We start from the raw sequence: 23,975 nt of genomic DNA, 5'->3' as shown, positions 1-23,975 counted from the left end.
ATTATTCTCGTTTTTCTTTAATTTGGTACAGACGTTTCAATTTAACCGATAACAATGGTAAGAATGATAACCACACAACTCAACACACTCACAAAAAAGAAGATAAATAACAAATACACGGAGCTTAAATCACATTTCCAATAAGAAAAATAAATCTATGTTATTCAAGTTTACAGATTACTTCATAGATACGCAATCCTTTTACAAAAGCCTCCAAAATATGTCGTTTTATAGAACTTGTATTCCAAATATATCCTCGCATTCACCAGACTAAGAAACATCTTGAGCAGCTCGTACTCCACATCTATACGGCAAAAAAGGAGATCAAGATCAACGCACTTTGCTAATGCGAAAAAGCTGTTAATAAAAATCCTAGGGGCTGACAATTCCGTCACACAAGGCAGCAGCAACCCTGTCAGTCAGCAAATTCAACGTAAACCATATTAGCACGTGCTTGTTTTTTCATAGCAAATGCCATACTCTTTTGTGTCCATTTTAGTCCGATATCTAGTGGCGTGTTGTCGACTTAGCCCTATTGTCTCTTGATCTTGTTTTCTGTAATACTGTAGATGTTTGGACTCTCAATCCAATGTTCATGTTCTGCGCTCTGATACGCACATACGTGAAAACATTATAGCACAGCATTGTACGGATATTACTACTGATACTTCGTTTTTTGACTCAGAAAGTGTTACATACGTTTCGCTACACCTTTGCATGACAACCCAGAACATGATGTTTGCAAAAGTCTTCATGCAAAAGTATCTTACTGCAAATTTGCTTCCTGGGCCGACAAAGAGTACATCTCAGTCATTGAGCATGCCACAGAGAAGCAGCGCTCCACCAGTATGCTCTGCTATGGCCGTTTGCCGTTGCGGCATTGACAACGACCCTGCCTCATTGAATTGTATTAAAGCGGATTTACTAACGAATACATTAAAACAGAGGAAAGCACTGGTGTACACTATGACATTCGGCTTATCTCAACATCAAAATTTCCATAAACGTTAAGCAAACGAATGGAAGTTTGAAATTTAATATGGTTATTAAAGTTTCGAGTATTCAGCTCCTGAAGAATCCGTTATGTTTCACACTTTTCCGTTTTTCTTTATTACAGTATTATAATCATCCATGAGCGTCTATAATTTTAAATAATTACTATTATTTTCGACAGATCGTTTTCCTAAGAAAACGTTTCATGAATCCTTCACGGATCTCCTTAGCTCTTATCGCATAAACAAATGGGTTTAATACCGACGGCATAATAAGATAGAAAATAGTTGATATGACAGTTACCTGCTGAGACTGATTTTGTCCAAACCTGTTAATTAAATATGTGGACAGAGAGCTTATGTAAATATACAAAATAACAATAAAATGAGGGCCACAAGTACTGAAAGCCTTGACACGCGCTGCTTTGGATGCCAGATTTAATACAGCTCTAATAATCATAAAATAAGTAAATGAAATATACAGAAGGTCCATACCAACTACCATGAAGGCAACGAAAAGCCCGTAAATATTATTTAGTGTGATATCCGCACAGGACAGTTTCGCAACAGGAATGTGATCACAGTAGCACTGATGGACAACATTCGAGCAGTAAGGCAACCGTGACGTCAGCACAGGGAACATTGCAGTTAAAATTATGCATCGAAGAAAAACCGCAAGTAGGATTTTAGCAATAGAGGTCGGCGTAAGGATGGAGGTGTAACGTAAAGGATTACAGATGGCAACATAACGGTCATAAGCCATCGCAGCCAGTACACCGGATTCCATCGCACTCAGACACAGAACGATGAACATTTGGAAAAAGCATGCATGAAAGGAGATAGTGTGGACATTAAATAAAACTATCTGTAGAATCTTAGGAATTGTGGAAACACATAAACCGATGTCAATTATAGCCAAAACACAAAGGAAAATGTACATCGGCGTGTGCAGATTTTCCTCAAGCTTAATGACACATATTATTGTAATATTTCCTATAATGGCGAAAGAAAATATAATAATGAAGGCAAGGGAAAGCCAGTGATAGTAAACTTCTAATCCAGAGAAACCTTCCAAGAAAAAGTCGGGCGTTGAGAGTGATGTGTTGAACGACTGCATTCTTTTGTTTTCTGAAAAAAAAAAGAAAATCTGAGAATAATATTTTTTTCAGGTATAAACAAATTAATAGCACACTCGTTTACAAAAGACAAAACAAGTTTGACTTTTTTATTCTTATTATTTAGACAACTTAAAAACTCACCAAGCGATCGCTTCTGAAATGCTTGAAGTTTGAGCACACGCACTGCCTTCTTTTCTATATTTGTTTAGCATTGCGTTCCCTTGGAATTTTAACAAATAATTGGAGATGGAGCTGGGTCTCTTGGGCAAATGTTGTTGTTGTATATATGGTTTTATTATTATTGCTACTATTAAAAAATAGGCGGGGTCATACAACAGTGCCAAACTTGTTACATCCTGTAACCAGTAAAGTGAAACCATGCATGTATTTAAACATATTTTTTATGCACCATTTGCGGGACATAAACAGGTTTTCTGTAGGATGGTACAATAAAAAATGCAGTTTACACCAAATCAAAATGATTGATCTACATGCATTTGTTTTTTTAATCAAACAGCTGGCCCCTTTGAAAGGTGAGGTCTTCCATATTTAACCATCAGCTTAAGATATCAGTATTGCAGAGGGGACAGAAGAGTCAGTCACAGGAAGGTCAAAACACTGATCTTCAGTAGAAGGCAAAAACAAAAAGTGAAGAATATTTGAAAGTTCATAGCAAAGCCACAGACTCAGAGAAGGAGAGAGCTCCTCCTGACAGTGCTATATACATACCTAAATGTTTCTTTGCTTTGAGTTTCATTATGGAACTTGGAAGACTAGAGTATTAAATGAAAACTTCGATATGATCTTTCAGCTAGTGGCACATTATTCTGAGCCCTATGAAATATTGACACTTGGCAGACTGATTAACAAGACGGTAGGCTTACGATAACTACACCAAACTCCTGTACAATCTAACAATTTTGTGAATTTTGGGGTATCCCAATAATCGAATATATGACACCATTACAACATTACAGTGTATATAGCAGTACTGCAGAAAAACACAAATATATTATAAAAACAATGTGTTAATGAAGAATTGCAGTCTGCAATATTCAAAGTTCATCTTTATTAAATATGCATAATTTACGTTTAATGGAAGCAGGGAGGAAAGAAACTATTTATATAACAGTTGTTCTTCATTTTAGTGACCAGTAATATTTCTATGATGCTGATAAGTGAAAGAGATGGTAACGTAAGAGAGTATGGTCTTAGATTATATTACCTCAGTTTCCTAATGGTTCCATACATGTTCTCAATAGTTTCAACATATTAATTAATTGTAAATATCTTATAGGTTCTCTGCTCATTATGACATTGTTTAATTGTTAACAGGACTAGCACAGGGGTTCCCAAATGCTTTTAGGTGAAGGCACCCCAAGAAGCTATTCTCAACATTGTGCCCAACTAATATAAGCCCAATGCTGCAAAGCAGAACAAGATCTGGGATTGTTGGTTATTGCTAATAGTAGTCACACAGTATGATATTGGATAACAGTTGACCTATTAAACAAATTAAATGCTAAACCACACCAGGCTATTCACACGTATGATCAAATGCTGTGTGATGTTTGTAGACCAGAGTGCCTCGATGTTTCTTTTGGAATATCTGTCATGTATTCAAAAGTAATATTCATATGCATGTGTTAGCGTTGTGTATGTGCCTGTTGGAGAAGACAGGAAAAATAAAGAAGCATTGTGTTCCATGTATGAATCGGTGTCCTATCTATTGATTCAATTCAACAGTCCTAAGCTGGGGTAAGGCAAAGAACTGAACGTTGGCAACAAGGATTTTGCTAAATGGTTGTGTTTAGTGCTGAAACATGACTTTAATTATTGTTCAAGATGGAAACATCTGTACCAAAATGCTAAGATAATGCTGGGCAAGGTTCACGCTAACATTGTCACTTGAGATAGCAGAACAGCGTAAATGTGTGAAACTGCATTTGTGTTAATGGGGATTCAAAAAGAAAGAAAACCATTACTTGGTGCAACTCTGTTGGTGAATAGTACTTGAGTCTGGCAAGGAGATTAGACTGTGTCTGGACATGAGGCCGGCAAATACAGCTATCACACATGAGTGATATCAGATCCTCACTGTGGATGAACTGCAGCAGGAAATGAATGGCTCTACAGTTTTCAGCAAGCTGGACATTAAATCACCAATTAGTATTGAACCCAGGATCAAGGGGTATCACAACATTTGCTGTGCACAATGGCACATACAGTTATAAAAGTTTGGTTTTTGGTGTGCCATCTGCAAGTGAGAAGTATCAACTGGAAACTGTTGCAGCAATCGCAGAAATTGAAGGGACTGAGAATATCTCTGATGACATTATTGTTCATGCCCCAAGTCAAGAGATCCATAATCAGAGACTACATGCTGTTTTCGAAAGACTGTGAAGTGTCTGACTTACATTGAATGGTGAAAAGCTCCAAACCAATATAGACAGACTGGTGTTTAAGGATATGTTCCTGTCAAAGATAGGTATTGATCCCATTGATAATCTGAAATGGTGTGAACTGTACTGCAGGCCAGGAGCTAAACGAGGTGTCTGAGGCTTGAAGTTTCCTATGATTAGTGGATTATAGCAGCAGATTTATCACACTATTTTTCACCCTTTCAGGACAACTGAGAACGTTAACAAGGAAAGATGTAAAGTTCAACTTTGCTTCTGAACAAAAGCAAGCATTTCAAATATTAAAACAGAAACTGGGTGAAGCAGGGACTCTTATACATTTTAACAAATAAGCTCCTACCAAGGTAATAGCAGATGCTATTCCAGCAGACATAGGAGCAGTGCTGGTGCAGAAACAGAATGGAGAAATGGCCCCCGCATGTTATGTGAGTCAAAGTCTGACCAAATGTGAGAGACCGTACTTGCAAACTGAACGAGTGGCATTGGCTCTAGTGTGGGCTTGTGAACAGCTTCATTCCTATGTTTATGGATGCAGATTTGACTTGGTCACGTACCACAAGCCATTAGAGGCAATTTATAGCCAGTAGTCAAAACCTACTGCACACATTGATTGATGGGATTTGTGGCTGTGATCATATGATTTCCAGTAGTTCATATTCCCAGAAACTGTAATATTGCAGACCCTGTGTCTCTTCTAGTCAGAGCAGTCAGCGGAAAGGACATATAAAAACATGGAACAGAGGATTATGTAAAGTTTGTGACAGTGAATAATACACCTCAAACACTCACAACAAAAAAAGTGGAGAAGGCATCAGCTATGGATGGCGAGCTGAGAAAAGTGAGGTGTGCTGTACAAAATGGCTGTTTTCACGAATGTAAATCATATGCTCAAGTAGCTAGTGAGCTGTGTGCAATTGGTCATTTAGTTTTAAAACACACAGGTATTATATTATCTCTGTCACTTCAAGGTAGGGCTATAACCTTAACACATGAGGGAAGCCTATGTGTATTGGGCACCAAGGAGCAATTGCGTAGTAAAGTGTGGTGTGCAGGTATGGACAAAGCTGCTGAAAAACATGTTAAATCATGTCATGGATGTCAGCTGTTTGCAAGGCCAGACATGACAGAACGTCTTAGGTCTACATTGCTCACTGAAGCACCCTGGCAAGACCTTGCTGCTGATTTACTTGGTTGTTAAATGGGCACTGTCAAACAGTCAACTCAACCTGAAAAACAAAATGGGCAAGTAAAAGCAGATCAAAATAATGGCTTGGAAACCCCAATACAAGCATCAGTAATGCAGAAGACAAGACCTCAGACATAAGTTTATTTGCCAGAAAGACTTTGTCATTAAGTAAATTCCTGTAAAGAAATGTTGAAAAAGGGATATAAATTACTAAGGAGAAGGGAAAGAAGAGGTGAAATGTTTTTGCTTTGGGTTGATGCTTATGTTTTTGCCCAAGTAAGTGATGTCATATTTGCAAATGTAATATTAGTACACATGCTTTGGCGTTGTGCTCATGTACGTTGGAGAAGACAGGAAAAATAAAAGAAGCATTGCATTCCAGTATGAATAAGAGTCCTGTCTATTGATTTAATCTGACAGTCCTAAGCTGGAGCAAAGTGAAGGACAGCACAATACCCACTCCAGGAATTAAATGCTTTGAAATACCAACATTTTTTGGTCTTAAATTAATTACTAAACTCTTATTAGGCACAAACAACTAATGGTGATGTTTCTTCAATCCTCCATTGCTGATATTGCTTTCAATAACTGATGATTTATTGTTAAGTGCGTTTATTTTAATGTTTCTATTGAGAAACAAATGCTTTTTTTTTAATGTAAGAACAGTGGTGACATTGATACTGTTATGTGTTGAATAGTCTTGTGAGGAAGCTCTGGATGTTCACTTATTGCTGATGTTTTTTTATCATCCACAAGACCTTTCAGATATGATGGAGAACAGCAGTTGTGATATTCTAAACATTGACTGAAAACCTGAAAGTTTTAGAGGAACATATACTAAAGCATTGAAGTTGCTACAGGCACCTGAAAGCCCTGACTCTACAGTGCATTGCAACAGGTTGTCCTGAACTGGATTCTCCTTCCAACAATTCCCTGTCAGCTTTGTACACACCCCAGCAGCATCTCAAGACAGTGAGCATCTTTTTTACCTCTGCACCCACTCAGGACAGAGTGTGCAAACACCAACAGAGAAAGGTGCCTTAACCTGAAGCAAAAATAGATGTTTAGATGCTCAGATGAGGACTTTAGTCACCTGTTTTCCCTCAACTCCTGGCTGAAGACCTTCTGTACTGAGCATGACCTTGCCTTCATTGATAATTTTGATTTGTTCCGCAAGCGTTAAAAGTTAAATCTCTTAAACTTTAGATGCTGAGAAATTAATTTATGCTTTTGTAGTTAGTTGGCTAGATAACATAATACACTCCAAACTGGTCTGCCTAATAAAGGCATCAATCAGTTGCAGTTAGTTTAGAATGACAGCAAGAATCTTAGCCAAAAAAGAAAATATGAGCACATCTCACCAGTTTTAGTGTTGTTACATTGGTTACCAATGTCTTGTAGAATTGACTTTAACATACTTCTGATATTCCAAAAGCCTCCCAAAAAAGAAGTGGTGAGGCAGGTCAGTGTAAAAAAAAAAAAAAAACTCCTAAAACCCCAGTTTTTTAATTTGGCCTTTTCAAAACTAACTTTAGTTCTACACTTAATAAACTATGCATAGAATTATCAGAATCTTCAATTAATTTGCATTTATTATTAATCTTTACTTTTCTTTGTTTTCTTTTCCTGTTCTTCTGTGGTACTGTTCTGTGCCACCACCACCACCTGATCAAAGTTCTTTGAAGTAACCTGTGATGTTTGAATGAAAACAGATACCCCAACCTGCAATGAGACACACTGCACTGAATCTTTAATGACAAAGACTTAAAATGAAAGAAAGAAAGAGTAGTTTATTTAGTCCGATTGGTCAGTAGGGGCAGGGTGGTCTTTTGGCCTGAAACCCCTGCAGATATTGTTTTTTTCTCCATCTTATCTGGAGAATATTTTTATTTTTTTGTGCACCCTAACCAACTGAACTTATCATCAGACCATCATTTAGAGACCTAAAAACAATTCTATATTTAAGGACAATTTCTCTTTTATACTTCATTGATATATTGTAAAGCTTCATTAAAATGTTATATAGAAATAAATATTGCTGTATTGACAGTTGTATCCAAAATAAAAGCTTTCCACTGTTAATTAATATTAGTAAATATGAAATTAAAAAGTTAGATATGCTTAATTTTTTATTAATAATTGTTAACATTATCTTTGTCCCTTATAGTATATTCTTCTGCATTAATCTGGCATTTTCTACAACTGTTATAAAAATTATGGTACACTAAAATCGTTTTCCAAAACTGAAAATATTAGGACTGGACCTAAAAGGGTGAGAGAGAGAGAGACACAGACACACATTGATCTATTTATTTATTCATTTTATTTTATTTTTGTTTCCAGACAGTCTTGATTCTGGCATGGATCGACTCAGAGATGTAGGGAAATGCGCCATGAAATTCAGAGTTGTGTTGCTTATTTCTTTATATACTTATTTAGTTATTTCATTATTTACTGTATATATTTCTCTTACAAGGTAAACAACGTGACATAGGATCTGAATATAAAAACTGTCACATTCACTCATCAAAGTTGACAGGGTGGGCTCTAGCAAGAATGTTTTATGGTTTGTGAATTGTCCACAGAAGTGGACGTACAGTCTTACAAATAACAGTTTTTAAGGCCATTTTTACTAGGCTGTATCGCTCCTTATAGAGCTAGTACTCGAAAAAGAAACTTTTCATTATGGTGAAAAAGTTTCCTAATATGTAGCCAAAACAGAAATATTTGATGTACAGTAGGCTACTAAAGAGGATACAACAAATCAGGAAAACCGGAATTTAGCCTATTGTATGCAGCAAGATTCCTTTTAAATATTGGTATTTCAGAAATCTGTTATCATCTTATGGCTGATATTCTGTATGAAACCTGCTACAGATTTCAACAAATAACAAGCCTTTCTGGATAATCAGTGTGGACAGTTACCTTTGGCACGATTCTGAATAATCACTTTGGCACCAGTATTTATAAGAATGTATCTTCTGTACTTAACTTAGAAATTCTGTAACTCATGCCCATGCTCAAAGTTGTGATTCTGCACATTGGATACAAATCCAAGAAAAATGAACCAGAATTACAATGCTAAACAGTTATTTTAATTCAAGTGACTCTGAGTTCATCATTAGGTGTTTGCATCTGAAGTGTTTGTAGTAAATGTAGCACCTGAAAAACAGCATTCACTATAAAGGCTACCTCTTAACTTTAACAAGTAAAAGTGACATGACAGTTCTCCATTCAGAGCTTGTTTAATTTTATGTGCGTGTCACTAAAATAATTACATAAAGTAATTGTTGTATATTGTGAATTTAAACTTTAAATAAAGTTGTTAGGAACCTACGGAAGCTCCACACCGCACAATCAAAAAACTATCTCGTATGTATGTTAAAAGTTCTCGTATACTGAATTCTTTCATGCAGTCGGAATTCAGTTATGCAAAGAGTGAGAAAGAATTGTTGGCAGTAGTTTTTGCACCAAAGTCATTGCATGTGTATGTTTTTTCTACTTCAATCATTTGATAAACCACTGGAAGCCATGTTTACAAAGCCCTTAGTAAAGACGCCAGCACATCTGCAAAGCATGCTTCTTCAATTGCAATGCAATGATCTTCAAGTAAAGTACACAGCTGGCAAGGATATGATCATAGCAGATATCTTATCCAAAGCATATGATGTTGAAGAGACTGATGAAGAGCAAATGTGTGAGAATGAGAAAGTTGTTTATGACATGGAAGCAACTGAAGCTCTTGGAGAGGAACTATATACACAGCTACAGAGTGCAACCTCAGAGAAAGAAACCTTTCAAATGTTGAGCGCTATGCACAAGAAGAAGTGGCCAAAGCACAGAAAACAGGAAGACGTGGCACTACTGGCTGATCAGAGATGATATCAAGATCATTGATGCATAAGGATTAAAAGTCAAGAAGCAGGTAAAGAATTTAGGGGTAACCGTTGACTGTAACCTGAATTTTAAATCACATATTAATCAGATCACTAGGACAGCATATTTTCACTTAAGAAATATAGCAAAAGTTAAACCTCTTATATTATTGAAAGATGCTGAGAAATGAGTTCATGCTTTTGTTTTCAGTCGACAAAATTACTGCAACACCCTCCTCCCAGGATTACACAAAGACATCAATCGATTGAAACGAGTGCAGAATGCAGCTGCTAGAATCCTAACTAGGAAAAGAAAATCTGAGCACATTTCTCCAGTTTTGATGTCACTATGTTGGTTACCTGTGTCATTCAGAATTGACCTTAAAATACTGCTTATGGTTTATAAAGCCTTAAATAATATCGCTCCATCTTATATATCGGAATGTCTGACACCTTACACTCCAAATCGTAACCTTAGATCTTCAAATGAGTGTCTGCTTAGAATTCAAAGAGCTAAACTTAAAAGAAGTGGTGAGGCGGCCTTCTGCTGTTATGCACCTAAAATCTGGAATAGCTTGCCAATAGGAATTTGCCAGGCTCATACAGTGGAGCACTTTTAAAAACTGTTAAAAACACATTACTTTAATATGGCTTTCTCATAGCCTTATCTTAGTTAAGTCCTGATGCTCTGTATATTTAATTAATTATCATTATTATTCATGGTAGCTCCAAAATCCGCACTAACCCCTACTCTCTCTTCTGTCCTTTTTCTGATTTTCTGTGGGGGCGACCTGCGCCACCACCACCACCTAATCAAAGCACTGTGATGTCCATACATTGATGGATTAAAGATCAGAAGTCCACGTGACCGTCATCATCAAGTCCTTCCATGAGAACCCTGAATACAATGATGACTGATTGAGGTCATTTATGTTAGGTAGAATGCCTAGGTGGGGCTGGGCAGTTTCATGGCCTAGAACCCCTGCAGATTTTATTTTTTCTCTAGCTGTCTGGAGTTTTCTTTTTGTTTTATCTGTCCTTCCTGGCTATTGGACCTTACTTTTATTCTATGTTAATTTTGTATGAAAATGTGCTATATAAATAAATGTTGTTGTTGGTGACAGAATCATCATCCCTACCAAAATGAGGTCAGTGATGCTGGAAAAAATTACACATTGCTCATCAAGGTATTCAAAGAACCAAAGAACAAGCATGCAAGCACATGTACTGGCCTTGCATGTCCATTGTAGAACAAATTATAAAAAATGCAGTGCTTATCAACATCTCCCAAGAAATTAAAGAGAACCCCTAAAATGTCATGAAATGCCTGAATTGCCAATATACAAAGTTGTTGTATCCTCAAGCTACAAGTTCAGTCATTTCTTCTTACATTATTTTTCTAAATATCCAGAAGTGCAGCACATACAGTGATTGGCAGCTGAAAGCTGTGTTTTCAAAGCAAAGAATTCCTAAGTAAGTGATTAGTGATCATGTTGCTTTGGCTAGAGCCAGTCAAACAGTATGGCAGAGAGAACAATAAAGACAATCAAACTAATACTTAAGAAGGCATTCCAGAATAACACAGATACACATTTTGCATTGCTTATTCTGATAAATACACCAGTAACCAGATTAGTTTTCTCAGGTATTGATGGGCTGTGTTCTCAGAAGCAGCCTCCCTAAGTAGTTCCTTGCTGAAAGCTAGACTTCCAAAAAAAGTCAAGCAGAGACTAACACAGCAACAACAAAAAACAGAATATTATGATCATCAATGGTCAGTGTAGAAACCCTGCGAGGCTGAAAATTGGCAATAGTGGTGTGGAAACGTCAGGAACCAAAGTCATATGACATTGTGACTTCAACAGGTCAGAAGTATAGACATAACAGACTACATCTCAGACTACTTAAAGGTGACACTAGTTGAAGAGGAGGAATAAGACCATATAGAAAAAGTGCCAACTCAGGAAGATGCAGGTATACCACCACCAGAAAGACAGCAAGTGGATGATCAAATGGAAAGTCAAGTTCAAGAAAGATATACTAGAAGTGGCAGGGTTGTAAAGACACCTAAAAGATTTAAAGATTTTGTAATGGACCAGCAGTAAAAGTTAAGCTCCAAGTATTCAAGACCTCTGCCGCTATAGATTATGTAAGCTATTGCTATGGTGGCCACCCCAAAAGATGTAGTATTGTGAATTTAAACTTTAAGTACAGTTGTTACGAACTAGATAAGCAATGTAATTATGTGAACAGTCGGGGTAGCAAAAGTAACAGACTGCAATTGGGAGTAATGGAGACGTGCATAAATTAATCACGTGCTGCCTCGAATTGAATCCTTTACTGATGCTTCCATAACGAACAAAGAACAGCATAGTAATAAGCAATGAAAATATATTTCATGATTCATCTAATTATCTGTAATCACATTTCGTGTTATAATTTATTTACTGTCATATTTCTTTGTGATTTTGTTTGTTTGAATGTTTATTTAATCTTGTCCGAAATATTCTTCCATAGAGAACGTGGTGAGGTAGGCGAGACTCGAATAAAGTCTGGCATCTGGAACATGGGACGATGTAGTGCTGCTGAATTTAGGTGAAAGGAGACATAGATTTTGTCGCATTGTTTGTTTCTTATGGGCCATTTATCCCAGTGTGTGTGTTTGTGAGCCCATAGAGTAAGACACAGAGTAACTGTTGCCATTTGTTCCGCAGGGTTCAAAAAGAAGAAATAGTTACAGTTTTAGTGAACGATCGGTTTATTATTTGATTGCAGATGAAAATTCAGTTGATGAGATACACGTGGGCTAAAAGAATAGGTTTTGACATTTTACTTTGTATTCATCGACACGAATAATTAAAATATTTATAGAAAGAAAGAAAGAAAGAAAGAAAGAAAGAAAGAAAGAAAGAAAGAAAGAAAGGATAATTGCGGATAGATATAGTGGTGTTTAAGCTGTTGAGCTCTGGAACGGTTTTGACTAATAAGTAAGACAAGAGTTTTGGAATAAACTTTATTGATCAAAAATCAATACATTATTTCCATCAGTATAACAAAGAAAAATATGAGGGGCGTTCAAATATAAACAGGAATTTATGACTTACACGCTACAGTATTTTTCTATATAGTCTCCTGCCACTGCAATATTGTTCCAGTGCTCAGGAGCTTCTTAATCCCCGAAGAGTCTTTTCGTCTTTTAACTGCATGTTGACCCATTCTTGCACAGCATCAGTAACCTCCTCATTCGGCTTGAATTTCTTTCCTCCGAAAAATTCCTTAAGTTGACCGAAGAGATGATAGTCCCTCTCTGAATGGCTTTCACCAATCATACACTCTAGTCTTAGAGAGAGAGAGAGACATTCATCCCCAAACTGTTGTTTAAGTCTCTAATGAATCTGAGTTTGAATGACTCCTTCATTTGTCAAAAACTGAATAATAATGCGCTGCCCACCACTACTGTGTACCTTCTGCTCCGACAAGTTGATTACAACTGACAGGAAGGACGGAAAGAGCAGCAAGCACTTTATATATGCGTGCGTTTGTTCAATGAGTCAGGTCTACCTTGCCCTGAGAGCAGATCATGAAAATTCCTCTTTATAATTTAACACCTCTCGTACCTAAAATTATCAAAATGACACTAAACAAATCTAAAGTAACATTTCTAATAAGAAAAATATGTCCATTATCGTGAAGTTTACAGATTGCTTCATAGATAAACCACCGTTTTACAAAGCCTCCAATTTACAAGTGATTTTAAAGAACCTATACTCAAAATGTGGTGTGGCATTGGTTAAAGTGGGGTCAAATCCAGCCACTGACACTGTGTGACACATGAGCAAGTCACTTCACTTGCTTGTGCTCCAAATGAAAAAAGGAAGAAAAAAACTAACCAATTGCATCTCAGATATTTTAAGTCGTTTTGGATCAAGCCGCAAGACAAATAATTAAACGTAAAAGCAAATAAATTATCGCATTCACCTGATCAAGAAATAACTTCAGCACATCGCATTCCCGGTTTGTCTGGGGAAAAACAAGATCAAATCCACGTATTTTATAAATGTGAAACTATTAGTAAAAATCAGCAGCAGTAGCAATCCATCAGTCCGCAAATTCGCAAAACGTATATTATTAGTGCGTTGCATAGCAAATGACATATTGTTTCAGTTTTACGTCTGATACATAATGAAATGTGAGGTTACGGCATGATTTTCCCTTGACCCTATACTGTAATACTGTAAATGGTTCGAGCCTGCTACAAGGTGCTCGACCTGCAGTGTGTGCCACACCTTAGTGTCACACGCACTTTACTTGCCCTCAGAAAGGCACAAACCTTTAATTATAGGCAGCATTACATGAACACTCTTGAAAACAAAAGTTAAAGAGTGGTCCTTCAGAGCAATGCCATATAGACGAACCATTTTTGGTTCCCAAAGACCCCTCATGTAGATTCCAGAAGAAACCTTTATTTATTTATTTGTTTAAATCCCTAACAGACTCCATACAGTAAATAACCATGAACATGGTAACAGATTTGTGAAATATATGTCTCTCGCTACATACATGCAATAACAGAGGATACATTTAGGTTTTCTTAATCTGTTAGTGTCCTGTGAGTTAGCCTACCATACAATAAGATTATGTTCTACACGTTAGGAAGTTTTTCATATCACAAAGAACCAACTTCATATGCAACAAACCCTTCCCAGAATGAAATGGTACTTTGTCAAGCAATGGATCTACACCACACAGCCCCATAAAGAACCATAAAGCGCCATTAAATAACTATTATTGTTACGGGTGCACAGACATTTTTACGGAAACTTCTTCACATAAATACTCAGAAACTGTTACATAAATTTGTTACACCTTTCCATGACAATGCAAAACTAAATGTTTGTGAAATTCACAAAATTCCGTGTGACCTTACTGCAAATGTTCTCTCAGAAACTGACAGTCATTGACAAATCTCAAAACGAAGCTGCGCTCCCTTAGTATGTATACTCTGCTATTGCCGTCAGCCGCTGTTGCGGTACTGACACCGATTCATCCATCCTGAACTGGATAAAAGGGGTTTTGCTAATGAGAGGATTAAAGCCTAGGTGTGCTCGAGTGTGCACTATAACAGACTGCAGCCCCGCTCAAGGTTGTTTTCTGCCTTGTCTCCTAAAATCCGACTCATCTCAGCTACAGAATTTAAATACACGTTCAGGAAACGAATTTGATTTTGAAATTTAATGTTACACTCGGGGGCTTTATTCAGTGTCTGTTTGAATGATCTGTTACGTATTACACTGTACTATTCCGATTTCCTTACTGCAGTTTCATAATCATTCTAGGGTATAATTGCTAATTATTTGGACAGATCGTTTTCCTAAGAAAATGTTTTACGAATCCGTCGCGGATCTCCTTAGCTCTTATCGCATAAACAACTGGGTTTAACACCGACGGCAGAATAAGATAGAAAATAGCTGTTATAACAATTACCTGTTCAGACTGATTTTGTCCAAACCTGTTAAATAAATATGTACACAAAGAGCTTGTGTAACTATACAAAATGACAACAAAATGAGGGCCACAAGTACTGACAGCCTTGACACGCGCTGTTCTGGATGCCAGTTTGAACACAGTTCTAATAATCATAACATAAGTAAATGAAATATACACAAGGTCCATACCAACCACCAAGAAGGCAACGAAAAGCCCGTAAATATTATTCAATGTGATATCCGCACAGGACAGCCTCACTACGGGAATATGATCACAGTAGCACTGATGGACAGAATTTGAGCAGTAAGGCAACCTTGACGCCAGGACAGGGAATATGGCAGTTAAAATAATACATCGGAGAAAAACCACAAGTAGTATTTTGACAATATTAACAGGCGTAAGGATGGAGGTGTAACGTAAAGGATTGCAGATGGCAACATAACGGTCATAAGCCATCACGGCCAGTACACCGGACTCCATCGCACTCAGACACAGAACGATGAACATTTGGAAAAAGCAAGCGTGAAAGGAGATAGCGTGGACATTAAACAAAACAATCTGTAGAATCTTCGGTATTGTGGAAACACATACACCAATGTCAATAACGGACAGAACACAAAGGAAAATATACATCGGACTGTGGAGATTTTGCTCAAGTTTTATGACACATATTACTGTAGTATTTCCTATAATAGCGAAAGAAAATATAATAATAAAGACAAGGGAAAGCCAGTGATAATAAACTTCAAATCCAGAGAAACCATTCAAGAAAAAGTCTGTAGTTAATAGTGAAGTGTTGAACGACTGCATTGCTTTCTTTTCTGAAAAAAGGAAAAAAAACATTATTATTAATAATAATAATATCGCTCAAGGGGAAAACATGTTATACTCAGGTTGGTTTCCAAAAGAAACATCCACGTTATTTGTTCCATTGTCTTCATTTGGATAACTTATAAACTCACCAAGTGATCGCCTCGACCCACTGGGTGTAATAAACCTGGTGTTCGATTAAAGAAACATGCGCACTGGTTGCATTTTCTTATGTAAGCATTCCGTTTGGAATTCCTCCAAACAATTAGATATAGAGTTGGGTCCCTTGGGCAAATATTGTTCTTGTTGTTATTTTTCAACAAATATGGGGTTAAACGAGATTGCCAGACTACCTGTTATGTCATCCATCCATTATCCAACCCGCAATATCCTAACTACTGGGTCACGGGGGTCTGCTGGAGCCAATCCCAGGCAACACAGGGCGCAAGGCAGGAAACAAACTCCAGGCAGTGCGCCAGCTCACCACAGTGTTATGTCATTGAACATGCGAAGTATTTATTTATTGTAAATTGTTTTCAAATTTCCTGACAGTAGATATAGCGATCGTTTGACTTCCAGACTTTGCAGTACATTTAGTGTTACACAATCTGCACCACGAATAGACATACTAGGTACCAAGACCACCTGCAAAGTGAAATCTAGTCTTTCAGTAAAAATTTTAATCCATCCATTTGTCAAAAATGATTCGTTTGAACTGTGAAAAAGTGATTTTCTACAGCACTGTACAGAATAAAAGACAGTTCACATGAAAAGAAAATATTTGAACTGCATATCTTCCTCTCCCGCTTATCCGAGATCGGGACACGGGGGCAGCAGCTTGAGATGAGATGCCCAGACTTCCTTCTCCCCGGCCACTTCTTATAGCTCTCCTGGGGGAATCCCGAGGCGTTCCCAGGCCAGCCGGAAGACATAGTCCATCCAGCGTGTCCTGGGTCTTCCCCGGGACCTGGACGTGCCGGGAAAACCTCACCAGGGAGGCGTCGATGCAGGAGCCATTCTGATCAGATGCCCGAGCCACCTCATCTGACTCCTCTCGATGCGGAGGAGCAGCGGCACTACTCTGAGCCCCTCCCGGATGACTGAGCTTCTCACCCTGTCTTTAAGGGAAAGCCCAGACACACTGCGGAGGAAACTCATTACAGCCACTTATATTCGCGATCTCGTTCTTTCAGTCACTACCCATAGCTCATGACCATAGGTGAGGGTAGGGACATAGATCGACTGGTAAATTGAGAGCTTTTTGCTTTATGGCTCAGCTCCTTTTTCACCACGACAGACCGATGCAGAGCCCGCATTACTGCGGACACCGCGCGGATCAGCCTGTCAATCTCACGTTCCATTCTTCCCTCATTCGTGAATACGACCCCGAGATACTTGAACTCTTCCACTTGGGGCAGGATCTAGCTCCCAACCGTGAGAGGGCACTCCACCCTTTTCAAACAAGTCTGATTGCTGTGAACTGTGAGGATCTCCTTATTTAAAGATTTGATTAAGATGTCATCATTGTGCAGGGGACAGAAGAATCAGTTAAAGACAGGTCAAGAATGTAATATAAATTGGCAAAAACAAAAAGTGATTTTTAAGCATGCTTTAAAGTTAATACAATGTCCTAGTAAAGTCTTATAGACACAGGTCAGGAGACAGCTCCTCAGAGTAGTACAGTAAATGGTCTTTTGCTGTTATTTTCATTATTAAATTTGGAAGAGTAAATAGATTAGAGTATGAAAACATCAATATGATATTTGAAACAGTGAAACATTCTGGGCTTACATTTTGTGTACGAGTTTCAGGAGGAAAACGGTTCTGAAGTTCAGACTTTAAAGACCCTGGCATCATTAAAAAACAGACTAAAAAACAGTTTAGAGGTTTGAGTGATTAGAACAACAAGAACATTTAAATAGTCATTTCCTTGCAAAGGAACAGTGTGAAATTACAAACAGATGTTTGGACACATGAAACCTATGATGGAGCAGCATAGTTAGAATCTATAACGGTTTCATGTAGTAACTATGAAGGAGTGAAGAAGAACAGGAAGAAACGAAAAATGAAAAGAGTATATCATATCCTGCACACTTTTGTGTTGTTTGAAGTATGACAAGGCAGACCTATTCTTTTAAGGTACTATCATTAATTGTTACTGCATATTTCTCAGACCCTCACCCAAAGCCTCATACACTTTCAGTATATATACACAATATGTTTGACAAAAGGAGCAACAAGCCGTGAGGATTCTGCCAAAGTAAAAAGTGTAAATGACTGAATAATTACCTAAGAAGTAGACCAGAAGATGAGTAATTAAAGGAAACTAGATACAGAGAGACAAAATAGAAGGTAGAATATTTAAACTCAGATTCACATGGTAAAAACAGAAGAGGGAATTAACCTTCTGGTTCAAAGTCCATTACCTTTACCATTACATCACATTCCTGATAAAATACAGTATGTTCTGACAAAATATTCTACAGTCCAACAGTTCAGATAAAGTAATCTGTAACACATTATACAACTTTAGCTAGCTATGTTACCATGTCATGACTATGTTACCAAGTCCTGTATGGGGTTAAATCAGGTGTTTAGTAAGAAAACAGACAGGGTGTGATGACCTCTGTGCAGGGATTGGTGAAGTTCTGTTTTTAGTATCCCCATGTGGAATTTGGTGCCACTGCTCTACTTCCAAGTTGTTTGTCTGTCTATGGAAAATATGTCATAAATGAAGAAGCACTGGAATCATGGGGTAGAAGGGTCCTTTCCTCAGATTGATTGGCCCAGTACTAACTCAACTGTAGAACGGCCAGTAGTAAGGAGATGACCATTTGGCTGAAATCTGCAGAACTTTGATTGTGTCTGACTCCTTTTTCTACAAGCTTTCAGTGGTTCTACAATTAGCTAATGGATAGGTATTTTTGTTTTTCATTTATGTTAATTAGTTTCTACTTTGTTTTTGATGCACTTAAACAAATCTATATCCTCATACGTGATAGTTATGTATTTAGTGAATGGTTAAATCTATTCTTGCATTTTGCCTTGTAGTTTGTACTTATACTTGTAGTTTGTATTGTATGTCTGCGGTGGTAATGATAGATTGGCCATCTAGCTCTCTAAAAAGGATTACTTGTGTTCTGCTGTGTGTCTTGTATTTATCCTGTTTTTTTTACGCCAACCTACGTGGAAGGGGTTCACCCTCAGAATAGGTTTTTCCAAGATTTCTTCCATTTTTTCTCCCTACAACGTTTTTTTTTTTGGAGGGAATTTTTTCTTGTCTTCTTAGGAAGTCAAGGCTGGGTATCAAAAACAAGGCATGTTGAAGCCCATTGAGGCATTTCTTGCAAGATTTTAGGCTTTACATGAAACAAATTGTTGTTGTTGTTGGTAGCAGCACTATTGAAAATATTTTATATTCGTATGATAAGGAGGAAGGTGGAATGGATTGGATTGTTGAGGTTTTCTTCTTCAGTTAAATATCGACAGAAAATATCTTATTTTGACTTTGGAGATGTATTGTACCAGCATAAGAGTTCACATTAAAAATACTGAATGGATGAATATGTATGAAAATCTATTGTCATCTACAAAATTATAATTTCTTTCAAGAGGATTGAATGCTTTTGCATGCCACTGTATATACAGTAAATATTTAACAATTAAGCATACTTTAGGTGGAATGTAGGTGTATAAGAGCGGAAAGAAACTATTTATATATCAATGGTTGTTGCTTTTAGTGACCATTAATATTTCTGTGATTCCAGTAAGTGAAAGAGATGTGGGTGTGGTCTAACATTATATTTCCTCTTTTTCCTAATTTGCTTAATACGGGCTTTCAGTAGTTTTAAAATATTAACTCATGTCAGATATCTTAAAAAAAAAAAAAAAAGTTGTGCAGTCTGATTAGGGCATCCCTCTATCATAAGCCTAATGGTGCAAAGTTGAAGTAGAGCATGATCTGCGATTCTTGGTTACTGCTAAAAGTGGTCACACAGTATGATTTTGGATAATAGTAGACCTATTAATTAAATTAAATTCTTAACCACACTAGACTATTGATAATATATGTGGTCAAATGTTATGTGATAATTCTAGGCCAGGGATTCTCAACTGTTTTCTTGGTGAACTATCTCTAGGAATTCAATGTTTCTAATTATCACAATTTGTTTTAACCCTAAATTTTTAAGTACTGAACTCTTTTAGGCGCGAACAACTAAATGTGATGTTTCTTTAATCCCCCATCCTTAATTTTTTTTATTTGTTATACCATATTAATCCTTGAAGGGAAATCATCTTTTTAAATGAACTTTGGAGGTCAGAGCACGTGGTCAGCATTGTAAAGGACCCCTAGAGAAATTTTCAGGTTAAGAGCCTTGCTCAAGGGACCAGTGGAGTAGGATTCCTTCTGGCAGCAATGAGATTTGAACTGGTAACCTCCCTGATACTAGCACCGATCCTTAGCCTAAGAGTCATCACTATGCCTATTAATATTGCATTCTGGGATTTTAACAAACAATAACTGATACTTTACTGCGTGGCAGTGTGTCTTTTAATTTTTCTAATGTAAGACAAATACTTTTTAATGAATTATTTTTTAATGTAAGAACAGTAGTGTGGTTTGATATGGAATAAAAAATAGAAAGCCTAAAAGTTTGATGCTTTTAACTTACAAAAATTATACAACCACCTTTTAATTCAAATTAAAAGAAGTACTCACAAGGTAAATACTACTTCAAGTAAAAAAAATAAAGTTCTGCTTCTGGGTTTTCACTGTTACTGTATGAGATGAAGTCGGCATGGTGGCGCAGTGAGTAGCGCTGCTGCCTTGCAGTTAGGAGACATGGGGAGAACATGCAAAGTTTATATGTTCTCCCCGTGTCTGCGTGGGTTTCCTCCGGGTACTCCGGTTTCCTCCCACAGTCCTAAGACATGCAGGTTAGATGCATTGGCGATTCAAAATTGTCCCTAGCATGTGCTTGGTGTGTGTGTGTGCCCTGCGATGGGCTGGCGCCCTGCCCGAGGTTTGTTTCCTGCCTTGCGCCCTGTGTTTGCTGGGATTGGCTCCATCAGACCCCGTGACCCTGTAGTTAGGATATAGTGGGTTGGATAATGGATGAATGGATGTATGAGATGAAGGATTCTCACAACTCTATCCTGTGACCTTAGTGGGAGAGAGAGAGAGACACACACATACACACACACTGCAGATTACATGTTGAGAAGTGGAGGGGTGAGAAAGAGAGCTTTCACATGTTACAATGCATTTTTTCACAAATTTCACAATTCTGGGCAGTATTGATTCTAGCATGAATCAACTCAGAGAGGTAGAAAAATGTGTTCCCAAAAGAATTTTTGTGGCTTATTAGTTTATATATTTATTTAATTAGTTTTTCATATATTTATTAATTTCAGTGGCAGTGCACACAGCATGAATTAAGCCCTGAAAATGAAAACTCATCAAAGTTAAGAGGGCGGGCTCTAGAAAGTGCTGCTTTTGATTGGTGAATTGACTGCTGAGTGAACCTATGATCTTTGCTTGATTTGGGAAACCTGTGGTTCATGTGCATCCTCAAAATTGTAACTTGGATACAAGTGCAAGAAAAAGTTGCCTGAATTACAGTGCTAAGCAGCTATTTTGATTCAAGAAACTCCGAATTCATCATTAGGGGTTTGCACCTGAGTGCCTGCTGTAAATATGGCACTTGATGGCCGATGGTTTAATCAAAAAAAGAATAATTGGTAGAGCCTACCCTTATAACTTCCACAAGTGAAAGTTGCAGTTCATCAGTTCAGGCCTTATTCCAAGGTGCATTCTAGTTAGTGAAATAATTAAACAAATGCATAAAGCATGTTACATGCATTCGCATAGGGGCCAGCAATGGCTCTGGGCATTGTAATTAATCAGCACTCCATGGGTTACCAGTGTGTTCTAATGCCTTGTCTTTTCCTCCCTCTGCAGACTGGTTGATTAACAGCTGTTTGCGCATGAAGTATTATAGTGACGTGTGAATTTCACAAAAAAGTTTTACATGCATGATTACATGTAGGGGCAGCACAGTGGTAGCACTGCTGCCTCGCAGTAAGGAGACCTGGGTTTGCTTCCTGGATCCTCCCTGCGTAGAGTTTGCATGTTCTCCCCGTGTCCGTGTGGGTTTCCTCCGGATGCTCCGGTTTCCTCCCAAAGTCCAAAGACATGCAGGTTTGGTGCATTGGCGACCCTAAATTGTCCCTAGTGTGTGGGTGTGTGTGTTTTTGTGTGCCCTGCAGTGGGCTGGTTCCATGCCCGGGGTTTGTTCCTGCCTTGCGCCCTGTGTTGGCTGGGATTGGCTCCAGCAGACCCCCGTGACCCTGTGTTAGGATATAGCAGGTTGGAAAATGACTGACTGACTGATTAAATGTTTACATGCATTAATTTTGCATTTGTCTACCTGTCATTTAGTATTTAAATAATGATCTCTAGTGAAAAAAAATCACTGGACTCATGTTCATGTCCTGTAACATGTAAATACTTTGTTAAGGCACAAGACCTGTTCTGGTAGTCCCATGAACAACTTGCCAATTATGGTGAGAATCTTTGTGAGCACATGTCATGAATCTGCATCACCTTGACCCACAAAGCTTGGCCTAGAAAAATGCATCAGGCCAGAGGTGGGTTGGAGAGACTCATATGAACACATTTTAAGTTGGCTTGTGATGATATAACTTTCAAACTGGGTAATTTAAAATGAGGTAATTTTCCGAGCATAAGAGTTTCAGAACAGTTAAAGATGGTACACAACCACAAAAGGGAATGTCCAGGGAGGGACAAAAGTAAATCAATGAATAGGAAAATCTGGGCACAAGGGCACATTTCTTACAAAAACAGAATGATATTTGTAATAGATTAGAATAATCTTGAAGATGGAGAGGAAGCTCTGAATCTGTGTCATCGCTGTTAAACTGTTGTAATATTTTTTAACTATTTGCATTTTTGCATTTAATCTTCTAATTTTGTTTTCTATTATTGTGCTTTAATAATAACTAATACTACTCCAAAAGCGTTTAATATTAATTTGGTGTAGATCCTTATATCTTTATGGTCTCATAGGTTTAGTTGGGGGTGACACCTTAAGCATTTCATTGAAGGTCTAAACAGGGTTACAAACAGGTCTGTGAGACAATGGCCTGCAAAAGGTAACCAAACTTGTTAAAGTCACAACACCAGGTGCTAGGACCAGAGATCTGGAACTGCAGAGTTAAACTTTAAATGGCCACATCTCTCACCCCTTTGCCTGGGAAATAGAGCTGGATAACCTGGATATCCTTCGAGGCCCAGTTCTAGACACACAATCGTAGAGATGCATTGCAGACAGAAAATAAACTCAATGCCCCACAGTGCTTGAAGTGTGGATATCCTCACCTTCAACTGTAAGAATGAAGATATAGGAAAGGGCAGTTGCTAGGACGTAATGGGGGATAGGAGAGTTTACCATTTTATGAGTAACTAGGCTTACCCGCCTTTTAAGGCGACCGACTTTTAAGTTGACCACTTCTTAAGGCAATTCAATATGTAGATCAATTTGATATTTTATACAAACTCATTAATTTGGTTATATTGCATTTGAGCGGTATTACTTTAATACTCGTAGTTTCTGTTAATTTTATGATGAAATTTAAACTTTTTTTCTATATTGAGGTCGCCCTTTTGAACCCCCCCTGATATTTACTACGCGGTGAGGCATTTGTACTCCATCAACATTAATTATTTCCAGAGACATAATTTTGTCTATTTTTCCAGCGCATTGCGCACAAAAGCAAGGGAATGATGGGAGCACCAGAACTCTGCTCACATCATGTTGCTTCGTACCACAAGCTGCAAGTAGTAAGTCTGTGATAAGCGGAATACCGCTACGCTCTTCACTCATGGGATGGAAGGACAATCCCGACCGGTTTTATATAGTAAGAAAGAAGAAGAAGATATCGCACAGTCTGGAGTAGAAAATCATCTTTTACCTGGAAAAATGAAACGACAAATCCCATAGTGCATTGCAAAATGGACGGGGCGTGTGAAACTCCGCGCCTGCGTAGCACTCACGGGACGGAAG

At 37.8% G+C, this 23,975-nt stretch overlaps 2 protein-coding genes across 2 annotated transcripts; both read right to left on the bottom strand.

Moving 5' to 3' along the window:
- Positions 1–1,161: 1,161 nt before the first annotated feature.
- On the bottom strand, positions 1,162–2,109 carry LOC120524558 (olfactory receptor 52N2-like). Its single transcript, XM_039746391.1, has one exon. It carries the CDS (start codon positions 2,107–2,109, stop codon positions 1,162–1,164), a length of 948 nt encoding a protein of 315 aa, XP_039602325.1.
- An 11,060-nt stretch (positions 2,110–13,169) lies between these two features.
- Positions 13,170–23,363, bottom strand: LOC120524557 (olfactory receptor 52N2-like). Its single transcript, XM_039746390.1, has 3 exons — positions 23,291–23,363; positions 15,076–15,899; positions 13,170–13,208 (listed from the first exon to the last, which is right to left on the bottom strand). Exons 1-3 carry the CDS (start codon positions 23,361–23,363, stop codon positions 13,170–13,172), a joined length of 936 nt encoding a protein of 311 aa, XP_039602324.1.
- Positions 23,364–23,975: the final 612 nt, after the last annotated feature.

The sequence above is a fragment of the Polypterus senegalus genome, chromosome 2, assembly GCF_016835505.1.
Source record: "Polypterus senegalus isolate Bchr_013 chromosome 2, ASM1683550v1, whole genome shotgun sequence".
In the NCBI taxonomy this organism is placed as follows: Eukaryota; Metazoa; Chordata; class Cladistia; order Polypteriformes; family Polypteridae; genus Polypterus; species Polypterus senegalus.
Note: the sequence above shows the minus strand (reverse complement) of the source record. Positions and strands in the feature narration are given on the sequence as shown.

Coding starts and splice junctions, on each gene's coding strand:
- LOC120524557 (XM_039746390.1), bottom strand. CDS start 23,363: ATGGTAAACTCTCCTATCCCCCATTACGTCCTAGCAACTGCCCTTTCC. Junction 15,900..23,290: donor CTTCATTCTTACAGTTGAAG/GTGAGGATATCC, acceptor TCCTTTTTTCAG/AAAAGAAAGCAATGCAGTCG. Junction 13,209..15,075: donor GACAAAATCAGTCTGAACAG/GTAATTGTTATA, acceptor TGATAATTTTAG/GTACGAGAGGTGTTAAATTA.
- LOC120524558 (XM_039746391.1), bottom strand. CDS start 2,109: ATGCAGTCGTTCAACACATCACTCTCAACGCCCGACTTTTTCTTGGAA.